At 44.8% G+C, this 16,058-nt stretch overlaps 1 protein-coding gene across 5 annotated transcripts in view; it reads left to right on the top strand.

The window, feature by feature from the left end:
- Positions 1–16,058, top strand: part of CSNK1G1 (casein kinase 1 gamma 1) — a 111,085-nt gene that overhangs the window by 70,616 nt on the left and 24,411 nt on the right. For all 5 annotated transcript variants that reach the window (XR_008238174.1, XM_052807333.1, XM_052807331.1 and 2 more), the window contains 2 exons: positions 8,352–8,503; positions 15,783–16,017. Coding sequence is in view for 4 of the 5 variants with exons in the window: in XM_052807333.1 (XP_052663293.1) it covers positions 8,352–8,503; positions 15,783–16,017 (387 nt within the window). In the remaining variant the exon portion in view is untranslated. The remainder of the gene's footprint in view (positions 1–8,351; positions 8,504–15,782; positions 16,018–16,058) is intronic.

Below are 16,058 nucleotides of genomic sequence, written 5' to 3'. Positions count from 1 at the left end.
ACAAATGTGAACGTCCTCTTGGTACACTCTCTGAAACTGCTTCTTTCTTTGTGTATGTGAAGAGTTGTTTAATAGTCAAGCCATGGTATCAGGAAACCAGCTTGTACAACTCAAGGAAAATGAAATGCCACCCTGTTTTAATAACACAACGATCATGAAAATTGTTTTTCTGCAACTGAAGTAAAAATGAAATTGTTTGGAGTTTTACCAGCAGCAAGAACAAATATGTTCTTCCTTCTGTCCTTCCCAAGTCTGTTTTTCTTCTGTTCCTTTTTCTGTACCTTTTTTTGTAGATTCAGATACTAACAAGCTACTCAAAACACAGCAGGGATTCAATACATTCTGCGTATCCTGAGAAGATGCACAAAACATGCTGGTTTTCTGGAGTGAAGCTGGAGTCTTGGAGTCTGCAAGGAAGCCATGCTTTACTTGCAGACTCATTGGAGATGAGAGTGGCTCTGTCTACTCATGGTTTGTATACAGTTGTTGTACCATTGTGGGCCGAGTGTCATCTCTTCCCATTAAAAGCTTGGTGTGCTCTGCGGTCATCAGGGGAGAAGGTATTGATCCAACTTGTGACATTCTCCCTTGCTTTATTTCCAAGTACTTCGTGGATTCAGAGAGTGTTTGAGCCGTGCCTCTTCCACGTCCAAGGGCAGGAGAAGCACCTTGCTCTGCCTCTCCTCCCTCTCGGCAGCAGCTCTGCACCCTTCTCACCCACTGGCGGGCTTAAGTGGAAAGTCCTGCTGCAGCTACTCCTGCTGGGCAGCGATGCTGGAGCATTTAGCATTTGCTAGAAAGGAGATGATTCATTGCCCAACCAAAGCAGGAAAAAGGATGTTGTGAAAAGCTGGCAGTGGAGAGCCAAGTGTCTGGCAGCAGTTGGAGCAAACAGAGCAGGAGGGTGTTCGGAGGGAGCGTGAATAAGAGGAGCTCATAATGAGTCTGTAAAAGGGCTGCTGAGATACCATCTGGAATAGGGTGAGCAGTTACGGAGGAGATATCTAGAATAAATGGGGCAGAGAGCAGAGAAAGCCAGGACAATGTCTGGTCAAGGTTTGAGGAGGTGGCTTATCTAGTGGCTACTGTGGCTGCCCTCTCTGCTGCTTTCCTTGCTGGGCTTTGGGCAAGGGAGAGGAGCAGATGGGACTGGTCCTTGCTAAGTGATGCTCTGCTGAGTGTCCCTTCTCCCAGAGGAGTCCAAGCCAATGGTGACCCAGCTGCCTCCCTGGCAGCATCGCAGGGAAGCGAGCAGGAGACAGTGAGATGCTGCCAGATGCTCTGGACAGGTCCAGTTGCTCTTCACCCTGTTCAGATGAGTGAGAGAGAACTAAAGGTAAATTGTGGGCTCTCAAACCACAGTATCAAAGCTCAGGAGAGCAAGGAAATTATTCAGGAGCTTTACAGTCAGAAGCCAGGCTGAAAATACTCATGATTCCCAAGCAGGTTGGTCATCTCCATGATCTCTATCAGAGCGGTGGGCAGGGAGCTGCTGCAGTGGCTACCATCCTCCGACTGCAGTCACCGCTGAGGTACAGTGGTGCTCTAACCCCACTTCTGTACGTTGATGTTTTTTGTGTGTGTTGGATCAGCTTGCTATTTTTAGGTTGTTTCCCTAATCTGATGCCAGTTCAAGGTTTGTAAAGTCTTGGAGAGGTTGGCAAGATTGTGGTGGACCCTGTGCCATCACCTCTTTTCCACCTGCAACGCAGCTGCAAGTGAGTTGGTTCCAGAGTCAGAAATTGCATTTTCTGCTCATTTTCCTTTGCATCTCAACTGCTGGGTGTTTTCTTATAGCAATGAGAAAATATTCTCCATCACCCAAAATCTCTGTCCTTCCCCAAACTCCTCCAATTAAGGTTGAAGGTGAAGGACTGTACTGAAAAGCTTTTGCAGTCCTACTTTGAAATAAGACATCTCTGAAACATATGCAATCAAATATTTAAAAGACCTTTAGGATAACTTTATTCCAAGTAACAAGCCTATCTTAACTTTTCTCCCCTCTTTCTATTTTTGAAGAAGATTATTCAGAAACCTGAAGGTCAGAATGAGCCTTTTTAATTCCAGCTCATAGATGTAACCTGTTAACCACCGTACTCAGGTAGATTTAAACCCGCTATCATGAGGTGTGTTTTAAGAGGTTAAAAGATGAGATCTTGGCCCAGTCAGTGTTGATAGCAAAGCTTCTGTTTCAGCCAGGATTTTATTCCGATTTGAAAATTAAGAGAAGGGTAGATCCTCATTAGTGTAATCAGCTTAAATGGGTTGACTACTCTAAAGCAATTTGTTTAATTTGTTTGGAACATGTTTAATTTTAGCTATAGATATTCAGCTCTCACACAGTTGCTATTTATGCTGTTTATCATGTAATTTTGTGTTCTGTGATTTGTAAAAATAAACTTTCTGCTCTGAAGGAGAATTTTGTGACAATCTACGTCCCATTCATCAGTGCTCCTTTAAAATCACACAGAACTTTTTGTGCACTAATGCTGCTGTCGTCGTGTCTCTGTATCTATTTCTATGAAGAATAGTTCTTGCTGCTCATGTAGAGTGTGTTTTTGCATGGAGCATCAGCCATTTGTTTGACATTGGATTGCTCCCGTCTCCCTCTGTCTTTGGGTATCTAATTTGAGATTCCTTAAGAGTGTATCCTCTCTGTAACAGAGCTCAGCTTTGAAGCCTGCATGAAGAAAGGTTACGAAATTCTTCTGTAATTCTTCTTCTTGAAATTGAAGATGTCAGCTTCTCTTTATTTGGCCATACCACACCTAAGGGCAGTGGAAACCAATTTCCCATGGGAGCCAAAATAATTGGTGATTCAGAAGCTACCAGTATTGTTCACTTTTCACAAGTTGTGGTTGTGTCTTGGCAATTTGAGATACAGGGACTTGGCTTTTGTGCCTCCACTGATGTAGGTGCCACATGTAGCTTCCTGCTCTTGCTACCTCATCTCTTCTTGGGTGTATTGTGGGCTGCTCGCTGTTGCATGAGATTTATTCATAGCCTCTCATGATGCCCGTATACAGAGCATCAGTACGTATTCTCTGCTGCAGCAGATGGTTTCCATTTTCCGTGCCTTCCACGTGGGGCAGATGCTGCAAAATCAGATTTCCCTTGGGCATAACCTTTGATTGGCATCTCTCTGCCAGCCACCATTTCATAACCAGTCCTGGAAATGGCTTTTGACTGTCTGTATGACTTGTACGTCTGATGCCTGGACTAACGTGGCTTATTGGAGTATGCTGGATCTCTGATGAGTTATTAGGGCCGTTAGTCATGCTGTAAAGCATGTGGCAGCAAGACAGCACTACTTGAATCAGCCAGGATGCTTGATCTTGCAATGGAAATTTGCTGAAAGGTGTAGTTCCCTGGTGTTAATTCAGCTCAAATGAAGATCTCTCAAAGAGCAGTGGTCCTGCTGTTTGTTACTGTTCCCGTTCTTGCATTCAAGCTCAAGTGAACACCAAGCTTTTTTTTGGGTTGATCCAACATACTGCTCAGCCATGTGAGCACGGGGAGGTGGTGGGACGGGTGAGGGTGGAGTGAGGATGGGATGGTCCCTTTTGGTGGCAGCCCACAGGAGCAGTGAGAGTTCTAGCATCTTAGGAAACCCAAGGCCGGAGTCGTGTGGCTGCTCGGGAGCGTGGTGGAAGCAAAGTCTTGAGTTTTCGGCTTTGATGTCTGCATTTGCTCTCATTCCAGCCACGATGCTTTAATCTCCGAAATGCTATGCTAGGTTTTCGCTGTGCTCAGCTTGAATTTTTTCCAAGACATCGCACTGCTGAAATAGCAGAATTTGCCTGTGGATTCCAGTGCAGTGATCAGTCTGTGTTTATTGGGGTGATAAACTTTCCACAAGAGCAAGGGTGGAGTGGGGCCTTTTACAAGCCAAATCACTCAGCAGTAAGAAAGACCAAAGCTGTTAAGCAAATTCGGACGATTTCTGCTTGCAGCAGCCTCCACTGTAACAGGCTGCTTTTTCTCCAAAGGAGAACCTGCACGTGTTGTGCTTGGATTTTCTTCCCTTGATGTGTTGTTGTTCTTTAATGCCATGGAGCAATTCCTTGTTTAGATGTGATTTTGTACATTAATTGCATTAAACTGATCATGGTTTGTATTTCAAGTGTTGAGTTGTACCTTTGAATCCTCAAGATGAGACCTCTGCTCTGCCTGTGGCTTTTCATCCTGCACTGTAGTGGGTTGACCCTGGCTGGATGCCAGGTGCCCACTAAAGCCGCTCTATCACTCCCCCTTCTCAGCTGGACAGGGGGGAGAAAATATAACAAAAGGCTCGTGGGTCAAGATAAGGACAGTTTAATAAAGTGAAAGCAAAGGTCACACGTGAAAGCAAAGAAAAACAAATGATATTATTCTCTACTTCCCATCAGCAGGCGATGTCTAGCCACTTCCTGGGAAGCAGGGCTTCAGTACACGTAGTGGTTGCTCCAGAAGACAAAAATGCCCCCCCTCCATCTCCCTTTACTTAGCTTTTATATCTGAGCTGACGTCATATGGTATGGAATATCTGTTTGGTTAGTTTAGGTCAGCTGTCCTGGTTATGTCCCCTCCCGAGATCTCGCCCTGCCCCAGCCTGCCATTGGGGGGGGGGGGGGCAAAAATGTTGGAGAGACAGCCTTGATGCTGTGCCAGCACTGCTCAGCAGTAGCCAAAACACTGGTGTGTTATCAACACCTTTCTAGCTACTGATGCAGAGCACAGTGCTATGAGGGCTGCTATGGGGAGTATTAACTCCATCTCAGTCAGACCCAATACATGCACTCTTTGAATCCAGAACTGCACATCTAGGACAGACTGCTTCACAGCACCGTGGCTTGCTTTGACCTTTTCAGTCCTCTGCCAACACAATTGCTTGCCATTAAAAACCTCAAGTTCGACTGCCCAGACAAAAGATACTTTTTCCTCAATCAATCTCTTTTGTTGGCAACGTCCTTCTTAAGTATTTACAGATCTGCTCGTGATATTTGTGGAGTTCCTGTGGTTCACCATGGCAATGGACTCTGTGGCACCAGGACACGTTGCTTGTTGCTGAAATAGAGCCAAGCTACATCATGAATTATGCAGATGGGCTGTGATTAAATAAAATTTTATGCAGATTTTCTTAAGCTGCCCTTTTTACTGTTCATAAGGAGAATGGGTCCAGAGATGCCTGTATCTCAAACTTGCAGAGAACCACCCTGAAATCATCTAGCCTCATCTGCCTGCTTGGATCCTGCAGGCAACAGGCACCCTTTAATATTTACATCAAGCTTACAGCTTCTCTTTTGAGCTTTGCTGCTTCCTAAAAAGATGCTAAGTGTTCACTTGTGTTTGAGTGAGCTGAGCTGAGGGTGCATTACCCTGTGTCCCTTGTAACTTCATTTCAGTAATGAGTGTGGAGCTGAGGAGCCCTGGTTTGGGCTGGGAGACTCTGCAGGGCTTGTCAGCAATGCCCCTTTGGGTCCAGGGTATGTGAGCAATGCAGCCTGGGTCTAAAAATGAGATATATACTACAGCATTTTTATTCTAGCAAAGCCAGTAGGTAAGTTGTTGACTGCAGAGCTGGCAGCATTGCTGCTGAAAACCCTCAGAGAAAAATCGAACCCTAAAAATATGCCTGAAACTAATAATGTCTTCTGTAGGCTGGCAATTAGGATGTTTTTTTTAATGTTCTTCGCTACAGCTTCACCTTGTAGGAGCTCCCACCAAGAGCAGAGCCTTCCTGAGGTTTAAAGCTGAGAAGGGTACTCCAAGCTCTTGGCTTGGAAGGCTTTGAGTAGGTAAAGCTAACTGAAGGAGTTGGGACCCCAGAGAGCACTAAATAGTTGCGTTGCTTCCTTCCCTACATGAAATCCCCATCTTTTGAGTCTTGCTGCAATTTATCTTCCTGGTTCTTATGCCCAGTAGGAATTTAATTTTAATTGCAATGCTCCTTCTTTACCAAGTAAGGCTGTAAATGTACTCCTTTCCCCTTGCTCTGGGAACAGGATTCTTCGCCTTCCTTAAGAGCTTTTCTGCAATTTTTTTCTCCTGTATACCTTAATTAGCACACTCCTAATCCAAGTGGTTTCCTTTCTGATTTGCACTTTTCAAGACTGTTACTCTGATGTAGAAATTGTGGTAGAAGTACTCACTGTATTTATATCTTGAATTTATAATGGTTTCAGTTTTAAACTTTTTATAGAATATTCTGTTATTCTCCACTATTATTCTCTATTCTTCTTCTATTACTCTCTAAAAAGTAGATCTTGGTATTAGATGTAATTATGTAGGTAAGTTCTCATCAGATTTTACTGAAAACTCAGTGGCTCACCATGAGTTACTTCAAGGGCTATTGCAATTATTCAAGCCTTCAGCACTAAGCTGATGGCATTAAATTATCATTTATGTTGATTTGGGGATATTTGAAAATGTTTTGGAGCTGCCTGGATCACATCCCATCATTGTTTGGCTTTCTGAATTGCTTCTGCATCAAACCATGCTGTTTTCTTAGAGGACTTAATTGCTGTTAATGCTTCCTAAAACATGAAGCTCTGTTAGGAGCAGTAGCCTCCCAAGACCAGGTTGGGTAAATCTTTTACATAGGACGTAAAACTCCAGTTAGACTGGGAATTCCTGCAATACTCTGTAATATCTCATTAATGCATCCTGATGACTGATACCTAATATGATTCCCTAAGCATGTGAGTTAACAAGATTAAAACCATCCTATGGTAATCTTTGTCAAGCTGCATTTTGTTCTTTTTGAGTAATACATGGGAGCATAAGTTCTGTAATATTTAAGCTTTAGTAATCTCAGTGCCGCATTTATTGTATTGTTGGCAAGTTGATGAGTGCCGTTGGGCAGATTAACGAGGCTTTCCTAAATCTGTAGTAGGACATAAAGTTATTATGTTGCTGACACACTCCAGCCTTAGTGTTTCCCTGTTCCACTGCCTTAAGCTGTGCTGGGCTAGGCTGCCTGAGCACACCACGGAGCAGATACAAAACCGTGCAGTTACACAAGCAATTCAATTCTGGTGTCTGAGAATTAGTGAAGTTTTTTGCTATTTTTAATATTGATCTCATATGTAAATATAGATGTGTGTACGCGTTTACTTAAAATGTGCTGTAAAATTTGTAATCACTATGCTTTCAGGTCCCATGCTCTATAATTTACGGACCTCTGTGCAACTTTGTGAAAAAAGGCTGCATACATAATAGTGCTCCCCTTGCTGAGCCTTTACACTGAATAGCAGGACGTCATATCTTTGTGTATTCAAGCAAAGATGTTGTTTTGACATAGGACAAAATCCCATATTTCAAACCAAAACCCCTTCCATTGTGTTTTGGAACTGCTTATGAGATGTAGACTGGAAATATATTTTTTAAAAGAAGTGTTACACAGCTTGATACTGATGCCGGGACGCCAAGTGCCTGTGCTAGATGCTGATCAGAAAAATTTGCAGTTAGCCCTGCACTGAATTCCTCCCTGTATGGGCTGGTCTGATTTTTCTTTTTGACTAAAAGGTAATTCAAGGAGCGCTGTGCAGCTCAGTGAGCGTTCAGGCACCGAGGCCGGTTTTTCCCTTTTCTTGTGGTGCCTTTCAGAAAGCTAATCCATGCAAAAAGCCACTGTCAGCTGAGTATAAATATTGCGTACTCTTGCTGAGAAATCTGTTGCTGAGCTGTTAGGTGGGAAGGGTAGGCTCTGGCTCCTACCAGTTGGGTGTCGAGAGTTTTGTGTGCGACTACAGCAAAATGCTTTGCACATATGCTTAATGACTACGATTGCTTATTTTTACATGGTGATGGGTCAAAATTTAAATCTTTGCTCTTTTTTAAAGGAAAACTTTTCTTTTTTCCTTTCTCAAGAGTATAATAAGAGTAAACTTTGTGTAAGGTTGTGCTAAAAAACTGCGGCTATGTATTATCTTGGTTGAAAAAGCAGCCCTTTTTTGGACATGCCTTATTTTCTGCAAGGGCTATCATCTTCCTAACTGCTCAGACGAGTGCCAGCCCACGTTTGGGGTTGTATTTTGCCTGGCGTTTAGTGCAACGTAGGGAACTCCATGTCTTGTTCCATAAGTCCAAGCATTTAAGCTGCCAAAGCTAGACACTTTCATGTGGTCGTGTTATTGCTTTGAAATCCATTTGCGTATTCAAGGGTGTAGCTGAGCAAAGCTTGCACTGATTTGGCCTTCGGTTCATTCACAGTGCGTGCTGAAACTTATTTGTTTGTTGGGCAAGATCAAACAGAAAGGACACTCAAGAGGTAAAAATAAAGGCTCTGCCCAGCAAAAGATTTACACACAGGAGGAGGGCTATTAACATTGTCCTGTTGACTGATTTCAATTCTTTTCATATTCTTCCAGCTGAAGGGCTTCCCCAGGTGTATTACTTCGGACCATGTGGAAAGTACAATGCCATGGTACTAGAGCTGCTTGGTCCTAGCTTGGAAGATTTATTTGACCTCTGTGATAGAACGTTCACTTTGAAGACGGTATTAATGATAGCCATCCAGCTGGTGAGTAACAGCGGGCAGGGCTCTGCCCAGCAGCCTCCATGATGCCGACTCGTGTTTATGTCAGTCCTGGGTTAGCTGAAGGATGGGGTTGGTACAGTGCGAGGTTCAGGGGTGTCTGTTGGTTAGAGAGAGAATCTCCTTCCATTGTAGAACCACAGAATAGTTTGAGTTGGAAGGGACCTTCAAAGATCTAGTCCAACCTCCCTGCCATGGGCAGGGACATCTTGCACTAGATCAAGTTGCTCAAAGCCCCGTCCAACCTGGCCTTGAACACTTCCAAGGACGGGGCATCCACAACTTCTCTGGGCAACCTATTCCAGTGTCTCACCACCCTCAGTGAAGAATTTCTTCCTTATGTCCCAACCTAAACCTACCCTCTCTCAGTTTAAAAATGTTGCCCCTTGTCCTGTCCCTACAGGCCTTGATAAAAAGTCTCTCTCCATCTTATAAAAGAAAGTTTCTCAGGTCTGAGAAAAACTCTTGCTTATGAAGGGAAGGTCAAATTATGCTTATGAGCAAACTTGCTCCTTGCGTAGCAGAACCAGTGAAGCTGGATTCCTATGGACTTGCGTCCTGTGTCCCCTACACACCCCTGCCCCAGTATCTACCCCAGCTCCCTCCCTCTGTTTGGACATCCCCCAGAACATCTCATTTCTTACCCGCTCCCTGCGACACAGGGAGCACAGCACCCTCCCACACTCCTACCAGTTTTACTGGTTTGATGCTACCAGGCTGGTCATAGACTGAAACTTCTCACAGCAATGGGAGCTGAGCTCTGCTTAGCCAAAATACCAGTATTTGAGGTCTCTGCCTTGGTCAAATTTGGTCAAAATTGGCCAATGGTTTTAAATGGCTAACAGTTGGAAAATAATAGCTCTGTGGGCAGCATCATGGAGTCCCTAATTTGCCTGAAAAGGAAAGGAAACCAAGCTGAAAGTGGTATTGGATTTGTGTTTGCATTAAAAGTGGACAATGTGAAAACTGAACATACTAAACGTGGTGAGTGAACTTCCACAAGTCGGTAGGGCCAATCAGTTATCATTTTAGTTTGGCTTTCTGGTTTTCAGCCTGTGGTCTGCAGATACCCAAGTAGCACAGCAGAGGTGGGATTATATATTCACACTAACAGATCTGTGGATAGAAGTGTTGAAGGAAAGAGAAGATGGTAAGGGAGTGAGGAACACAATCCTTTCTAAATAAACTGAAGTTTGCCACAGCAGAATCTCAAATGGAAAATTGAGGTCACAGATGCAGAAGTTTGAACAGTGCCTGCCTGATATTGGGTTCATGAAGTTGTCCTCCTATGGCTGAGCAGTCTAGTTTTCTTCACTTTGCATGTTCCTTCATCAGTGGAAAAGCAATTTGTAGTATTGTTTTTTTATTAAATCAAGTGACAACAGATGGCAAAGCCTTGGATATGGCTTGTATGACCTTTTGGTTGTAAAAACGTAAAGATTTAAATTTATTCCCACGTGACTGCTGGGGAAATCAAGATTGTCACAGCAGTGTCCATCTGCCTTTTGCCAAGCCCTAGGGTTGCAGATTAGCTCTGTACTTGGACGGGCTTCACTGGCATCATCTGCTGATCTTGTGACCTCAGCCAGCCTGCCAATTCATCTAGACACTGGTATCAGTTTGAAAAACAGATGTTTAGGGTGATGCAGGGGGACACCAAAAGCAGTCGCAAATGGAGGAGTTGATGTTCTCCAAAAGGAGCAGGCAGTGCTGCTGCTTTTTCCATGGGGAGATGTTTTAGGACCTTTCCAATCTTCTCAGGAAGATTACATGAGTTACCAGCTTGGAGCATATGCATTTAAGGAGACAGATTTAGCATCTTCAGGTGTGCCCCATCTCCTTCCCTGGGAGGTTTACTGGGAGAAGGGCTAGCCTGGCCCTCGGAGACATGTTCTCTGAAGGGGCTGGCACTTACTGCTCGACTGGAATGAAAACCCTTCGGTCCACCCACAAGGCCTTGGGGGAAATTGTCTTGGATTTATCTTAGTTCCTACACTAAATCATTGCAGTCACTGTGCCACGCTCTAGTGTGAGGGAGACATCAGAGAAGGAAAGTTGGACTGTAAAATTCAGTGGGTTCACCTCCATAAATTATGTTTTGCTCTTGCTTTTGACCAGCCAAGCCTGCTTAAGCTGCTGTAATTCTGACTGCAGGCATGAGGAGACATAAGACTTCACTGCCAGAATCCAGTGCATTGCACGAGCAGTGTTTCTCTCCTCTGATGCTTGACATGCCTGTTAATGAAGCCTAATATCCAGGGAGACTTCCAAAAATGTGAATGGCCCGGTACCACCCAGACAGCAGAGAGGAGCACCCTGCCCTGATGTAGGGAGTGAGAGACAACTCAGCACGTTGCAGAAAACTGCTACTCTGGTTCAGTTCTTGCCAAAATGTCATCAAATTATGATTTTTTTTTAAGCCCAGGAAGACCACCCAAAGGTAAAGCAGTACTACTTGTCTGGGAGGCCCCTCTGCAGCATGGAGCAGATGAAGCCAATGCTGGGAGTCACCTTTGCGTTGCCTCTCCTGCCTTGGGCTTGATCCTCTCTGAAGGGGGAGGAAGGAAAGGTCTGCCATGGATGTCTTTGCACTTGTTGGAGCAGCAATGCTGGCAGCTGGGGTGTCCTGAGCTAGTGGGCTGTTAAGTGTCCATTTCTTTGTCCCCTAGATCTTTCTCCCCAACCCTGCATGTAATGATCCCCATGATTTTAGGAGCATCCAGTCCCTTTTCTGCTGTTTGCATGGTTCCTTGCCGCTGCCTGCTGCCAGCTCAGCCCGACAGCAGCCAGCTGCTGCTTTCAAGGTCCCACTTAGCTTTCTTCTCCCCCCTCTCCCTCCTTAAGCCTGAATGCTGCTGCAGCACGTCTCTGACCTCTACATGTGTGCTGTGTGCTAAAACTAGGCAGGAGCTTTGGATGAGGTGTGGTGGCACTTGATCTCCTTTTTTTGTGTCCAGTGGTCAATTTTTAGTCAGAGGCATCCCTGAAAGATGTTTTTTAATAAGCATAAGTGCTTGGCTGGTCTTACTTAGCTTGACAGGTAGCAGCATCTCAGGACTGGAGTGGATCCTTTAACCCTACAGATGTTAGAAAAAAGAGAAGCCCTCTAGGAGAAACAAATATATCGTCATTGTTTTAAGGAGTGTCACTTGTGATTATGGGAGAATTTAAATGTGGTTTTACATGAAGAAGACTCCTGGCTGAAGGAGATAGAGACCAGATGATAATGAGTCTTCAAGAAGGAGAGCCTGTTTTGGAATCTTTTCAGATGAGATGATGCAATAGGAAGGTCTGCCTCAGCAGGGGGATGAGCCACATAGCCCTCAGGTTTGTCACTAGGCTTGCATGTTCTTCTGGTAAGCATGCATTGTGTTCAGAGCTTTGGCAGCAGCTTATCAAACACAGCTTGAGTCGTATCAGAAACACTTTTGGTCTCATGCACTATTTCATACCTTTCCATGAAAACCTGCATTGAAGGAGTCCTCTGTTTTCCCTCCCAGTGGAAATTTTCCAGCTCTGTTACTGCTGTAACTTGTGTGTCTCCGAAGCTTCATGTTGCTCTGCTAAGAGCATCAAACTGGAACTGCTTCCTCCATCCTCCGTGTGCAGCTGAATAGATCAAGTGGTTGATGTTCCTGAACAGAGCAAAGCTTGGCAATTACAAACCTGTTTGCTAACATCAGTCCCTGAAGCCCATAAATCAGAAGTCATCTTCGGGCTTTGCAGAGCTGACTTGGTGTTTGGGCTGGGGGAGAATGTTTTTTTATTCTGGCTTCAATTTTTCACTCTTGGCTACGTCCAACATGTGCAATGCTCATTGACAACTCAGTTTTGTCAGGAGTAAATGTTATTTTCACCCTTGCTTTAAGTGCTTGCTGTCAGAGACAAGGTCCATTGTGCCAGGCACAGTGCAAATACTTCTGGCTGCAGTCTGGACCAAGTCATGGTGAAACGTTTTCTGACTGGTGACCATCAAAATGGGCTTGCGTAAGAGACACCAAAACAGCCTTTAAACAGGAGAAATTTTTTATCTCTGCTGATCTGATCTATACATATTCAAGCAGGTGATGTGTGGAAGAAGGGCTCAAATTTATTGGGAGGGTTTAGAGATAGGATTGCCATCAAGATCAGATGCTTAAGAGTTACCTTTTAGGGGGAAGAGGGATTATTACACTTGCTTCCTTGGCAGAGAAAGGAAAATAAAAGCATGGGTTTCTTTGGCATCTGGTTAAATATCACAAATATCCTCTTATTTCTCAGCCACAGAGCAGAGGTCCTGCTGTGTACCAGGGGATGCTCTCCCCTCCTAGGGGTTTCTCCAGCATCTGAAATGGAGATCTGTGGCTCCGAAGATGAACTTGGCCAGCCATGGCCATGGAAATCCTGCTTTAATTCACAAGCAGTCTCCCATCCACCCCTAGTGTTCCTGTGTCCTATAATAAAATGCCATAGTCTGTTCTTATTACTGTTAAAATAACAGAGCAGATGTTAACACTGCTTCACAGTCACTGTTTTTCCAGTGTAAAAGCAATTCCAACAGTTAGTCCGAGCTCCTTGCAGTGGTTTCTCTGTCCATAGAAGAGTTAATGCACGGACATTAGAACCTGTAGTTCAAACACAAAGGAGTGGGCACCGTGTCTCTGCATCCAGCACATTTCTGGGGTGGAAACTCCACTTCTCCACTTCTTCAGCTGTGCAGTGTGTTTGAGTCAGGCTAAGGTCGTGCTGCACCAGCACTGCTCATTTCTTCTCAGGCAGCAAGCCTGGAAGGGCAATGCAGCGCAGATAGTCACCAGCTCCCCATCACTAGCAGCCACAAGCAGGGCGAGTGTCTTGGCAGGGTGAATAAAGCACGGAGGCTACTCCAGGAAACATCTTTCTGACTTCGAGAGCATCTTTCAGCGGTCGTTGGCTGTGTGCAGCTCTCCAGCAGCACATATGAAGCATCCAGGCAGGTGGAAGTAAAGAAAAAGGAATATGAAAGACCCAACAGCATCTGTGTGTGTGGTGGAAGCAAAAAAGGCAGATAAATGAGTATCTCTAAGTGCTGCTGGAGTGTATCGGTTCATCTGACATCTCAACTGTCCAAGTTGTTGTCCTGGCCAATGCAACTTGCTGTGAGTTTTTAAGGAACAAAAAAAAATATACTTTTTTCAGGTTGTGTAATTGCTGTTTGCCGTTTCAACAATGGAGCTTCTCTGGTAGCAGGGACAAATCAAATGAGCCAGTCAGGCTCTGTTTGAAAGGTTATTATGTATGGAGAGGCAAGGAAACACTTTGTTCCAGTTTTAAGGGTTGCATCTTAATTTGAATTGCCTCCTGACATATCTTTTTGTCTTCCAACCTGCTGCTGTGTCCTCTAGGTGATTCAAAGCGTGAAGAATGGCTGAAGTGCAGAGCATCTGCTCTGTTCTGCATCATCCTGTAATTGATTAGAAATAATGGCTGTTAGCTGTGAAACCCATTTTCTCAGTGCATTGAAATAAATCGCTACTTACAGGGGAGGGGAACAGCAACATGTGCTGTTACCTTCTTTGAAGAGCCTTTGAGCAAGTCCTGTTTTTTAAGACTGATTCACCTGCAGTCAATTTTTTCCTGTCTACTGCCTTCCCTGTACAGCATTTTTTATTTTGCAAGGAGTGCTGCCCCCTCCTGCCTGTTACTTCTTTCTGAGTGGTGGAAATGCAGCAGATTTTCCTTAAAAATAAGGTATCTGATAAACCTCTGGGAGCGGGATGGAGTGATCACACGCATGTGGAGCTTTCCACCAGGTGTGGATCCAACATCTGTGAAGAGAAAGAGAGATTGGGGTTTGCAAGCTGAGAATGCATCTGGATTCAGAGCAAGAAGCCAAAGAGCAGTCAGGGTCTGTCAGCCCAACAGTGCTCATGGTCGAGGCAAGCAGGATGGCTGGAAGGACTGACGTGGGGTTACTGCTGCCTGGGAAGCTGCTCAGCTGGGGGAAAAGCTGGCTTGGTGATCCAGAGCTCCAGCCTGCCCTGTGCGGGAGGCACAGAGCCGTCCTGCCGGTATTGACCCAGTGCAGAACGGCTCAGTAACTAGCGAGTCCCCGCAGGGAGCTCCCTGGGGGGTGACCAGCCGGTGGCTCTCACCTTAGATGTTCCCCAGATCTGATAGCATCACACTGTGAGGTCCACCGCAGTGGTGCGGCAGTGACCTCTGCGGACTGGTGCTCGTTAGTGCAAAATTTGGAGATTGCGAGAGCTTTGCAATGGTTTCGTAGTGTTGCAAGCCTGCATGCAGACAGGTAGATTCAAAAGGCCTTTCCAAAGAAGTATCTTGCTCAAAAAAAGCCACCATGCCCTACAGCATGCAGGGCAGCTGTGGACCAGGACGGCCATAAATGGGAATTCACATGTTTTCATTTAAAACCTAAAAAGGAAATTAAAAGGTAATAAATTAAATGAAATTGTGAGTTATTTCCAATTGGAATCATCTATTAAGTTAGGAACTCAAAGGAGAACCGGCAACATATTCAGACTTCATCTGCAAGATTTTTAGTTTCAAAAGCAGTATTAATGATGAGCATCTGAATAAGCGTTGTTAGAGGGGAAATGGCCCTCCATCACCTTGGAAGTGGGGTTCCTGCCCTTTTAGCTTCCCTTCTCAGTCATACTGCCAGAACAAAGTTAGTCAAAAGCTGAAAAATACTCTAGTTATTCCTAGTTGACAACCGATGAGGTTAATTATTATTTTTAGTCAGCGTTGAGGATTGTAAGGCTTCCACCTGCCCAAAAATCCCCCTCCATGAAGAATCTGGCATGTCTAAGACAACATATGGGTCGAGGGAGGAAGGTGGTAAGACACAGAGCAACAAGGGAAGGCTGTGGGCAAGGGAAGAGATCTTGGTAACCAGTTTAGTATGTTTAAAATCAATACAAAAAGGCTGCTGCAATTCCCTGTGGCATCCTTCCAAGAGCTGTGTCCTGGTGGTAACGTTTCAGAAACAGTCTTTGCAATTTCTGTAGGAATAAAGTCAGAGAGTGCAGGATGGTAGCCAGAGAAAGGAGGAGATGACAAATTCCTCTTCCGACTCTGCATCGAAGGACGTGACCCAGCTCCGATCATAACTGCTGCCTTGGTTCAATCCATCCGATGTTGTGTTTCTTGTACAGTAGCTGAAATCTGAGATAGCACTGAGCCGAGGCTCAGTGATGGGCTAACAAAACCTCGCTGCCTCATTATCTGAGAGAGCATGGTAGCTGGTCTGCTCATGAATAACTTTTGCGTCATTGTTTTGCAGATATCTCGAATGGAGTACGTGCATTCGAAGAACCTCATCTACCGAGATGTCAAGCCAGAAAACTTCCTTATTGGCCGGCAAGGCAATAAGAAAGAGCACGTCATTCACATCATAGACTTTGGATTGGCGAAGGAGTACATTGACCCGGAAACCAAAAAACACATACCTTACAGGGAACACAAGAGCTTAACTGGAACAGCGAGATACATGTCCATCAACACTCATCTTGGCAAAGGTCTGTTGGTGGGAGCTTGCCATGCCGAGTCCTGTAGGCCT

This window comes from Harpia harpyja, chromosome 14 (assembly GCF_026419915.1).
Source record: "Harpia harpyja isolate bHarHar1 chromosome 14, bHarHar1 primary haplotype, whole genome shotgun sequence".
Lineage (NCBI taxonomy): Eukaryota > Metazoa > Chordata > Aves > Accipitriformes > Accipitridae > Harpia > Harpia harpyja.
Note: the sequence above shows the minus strand (reverse complement) of the source record. Positions and strands in the feature narration are given on the sequence as shown.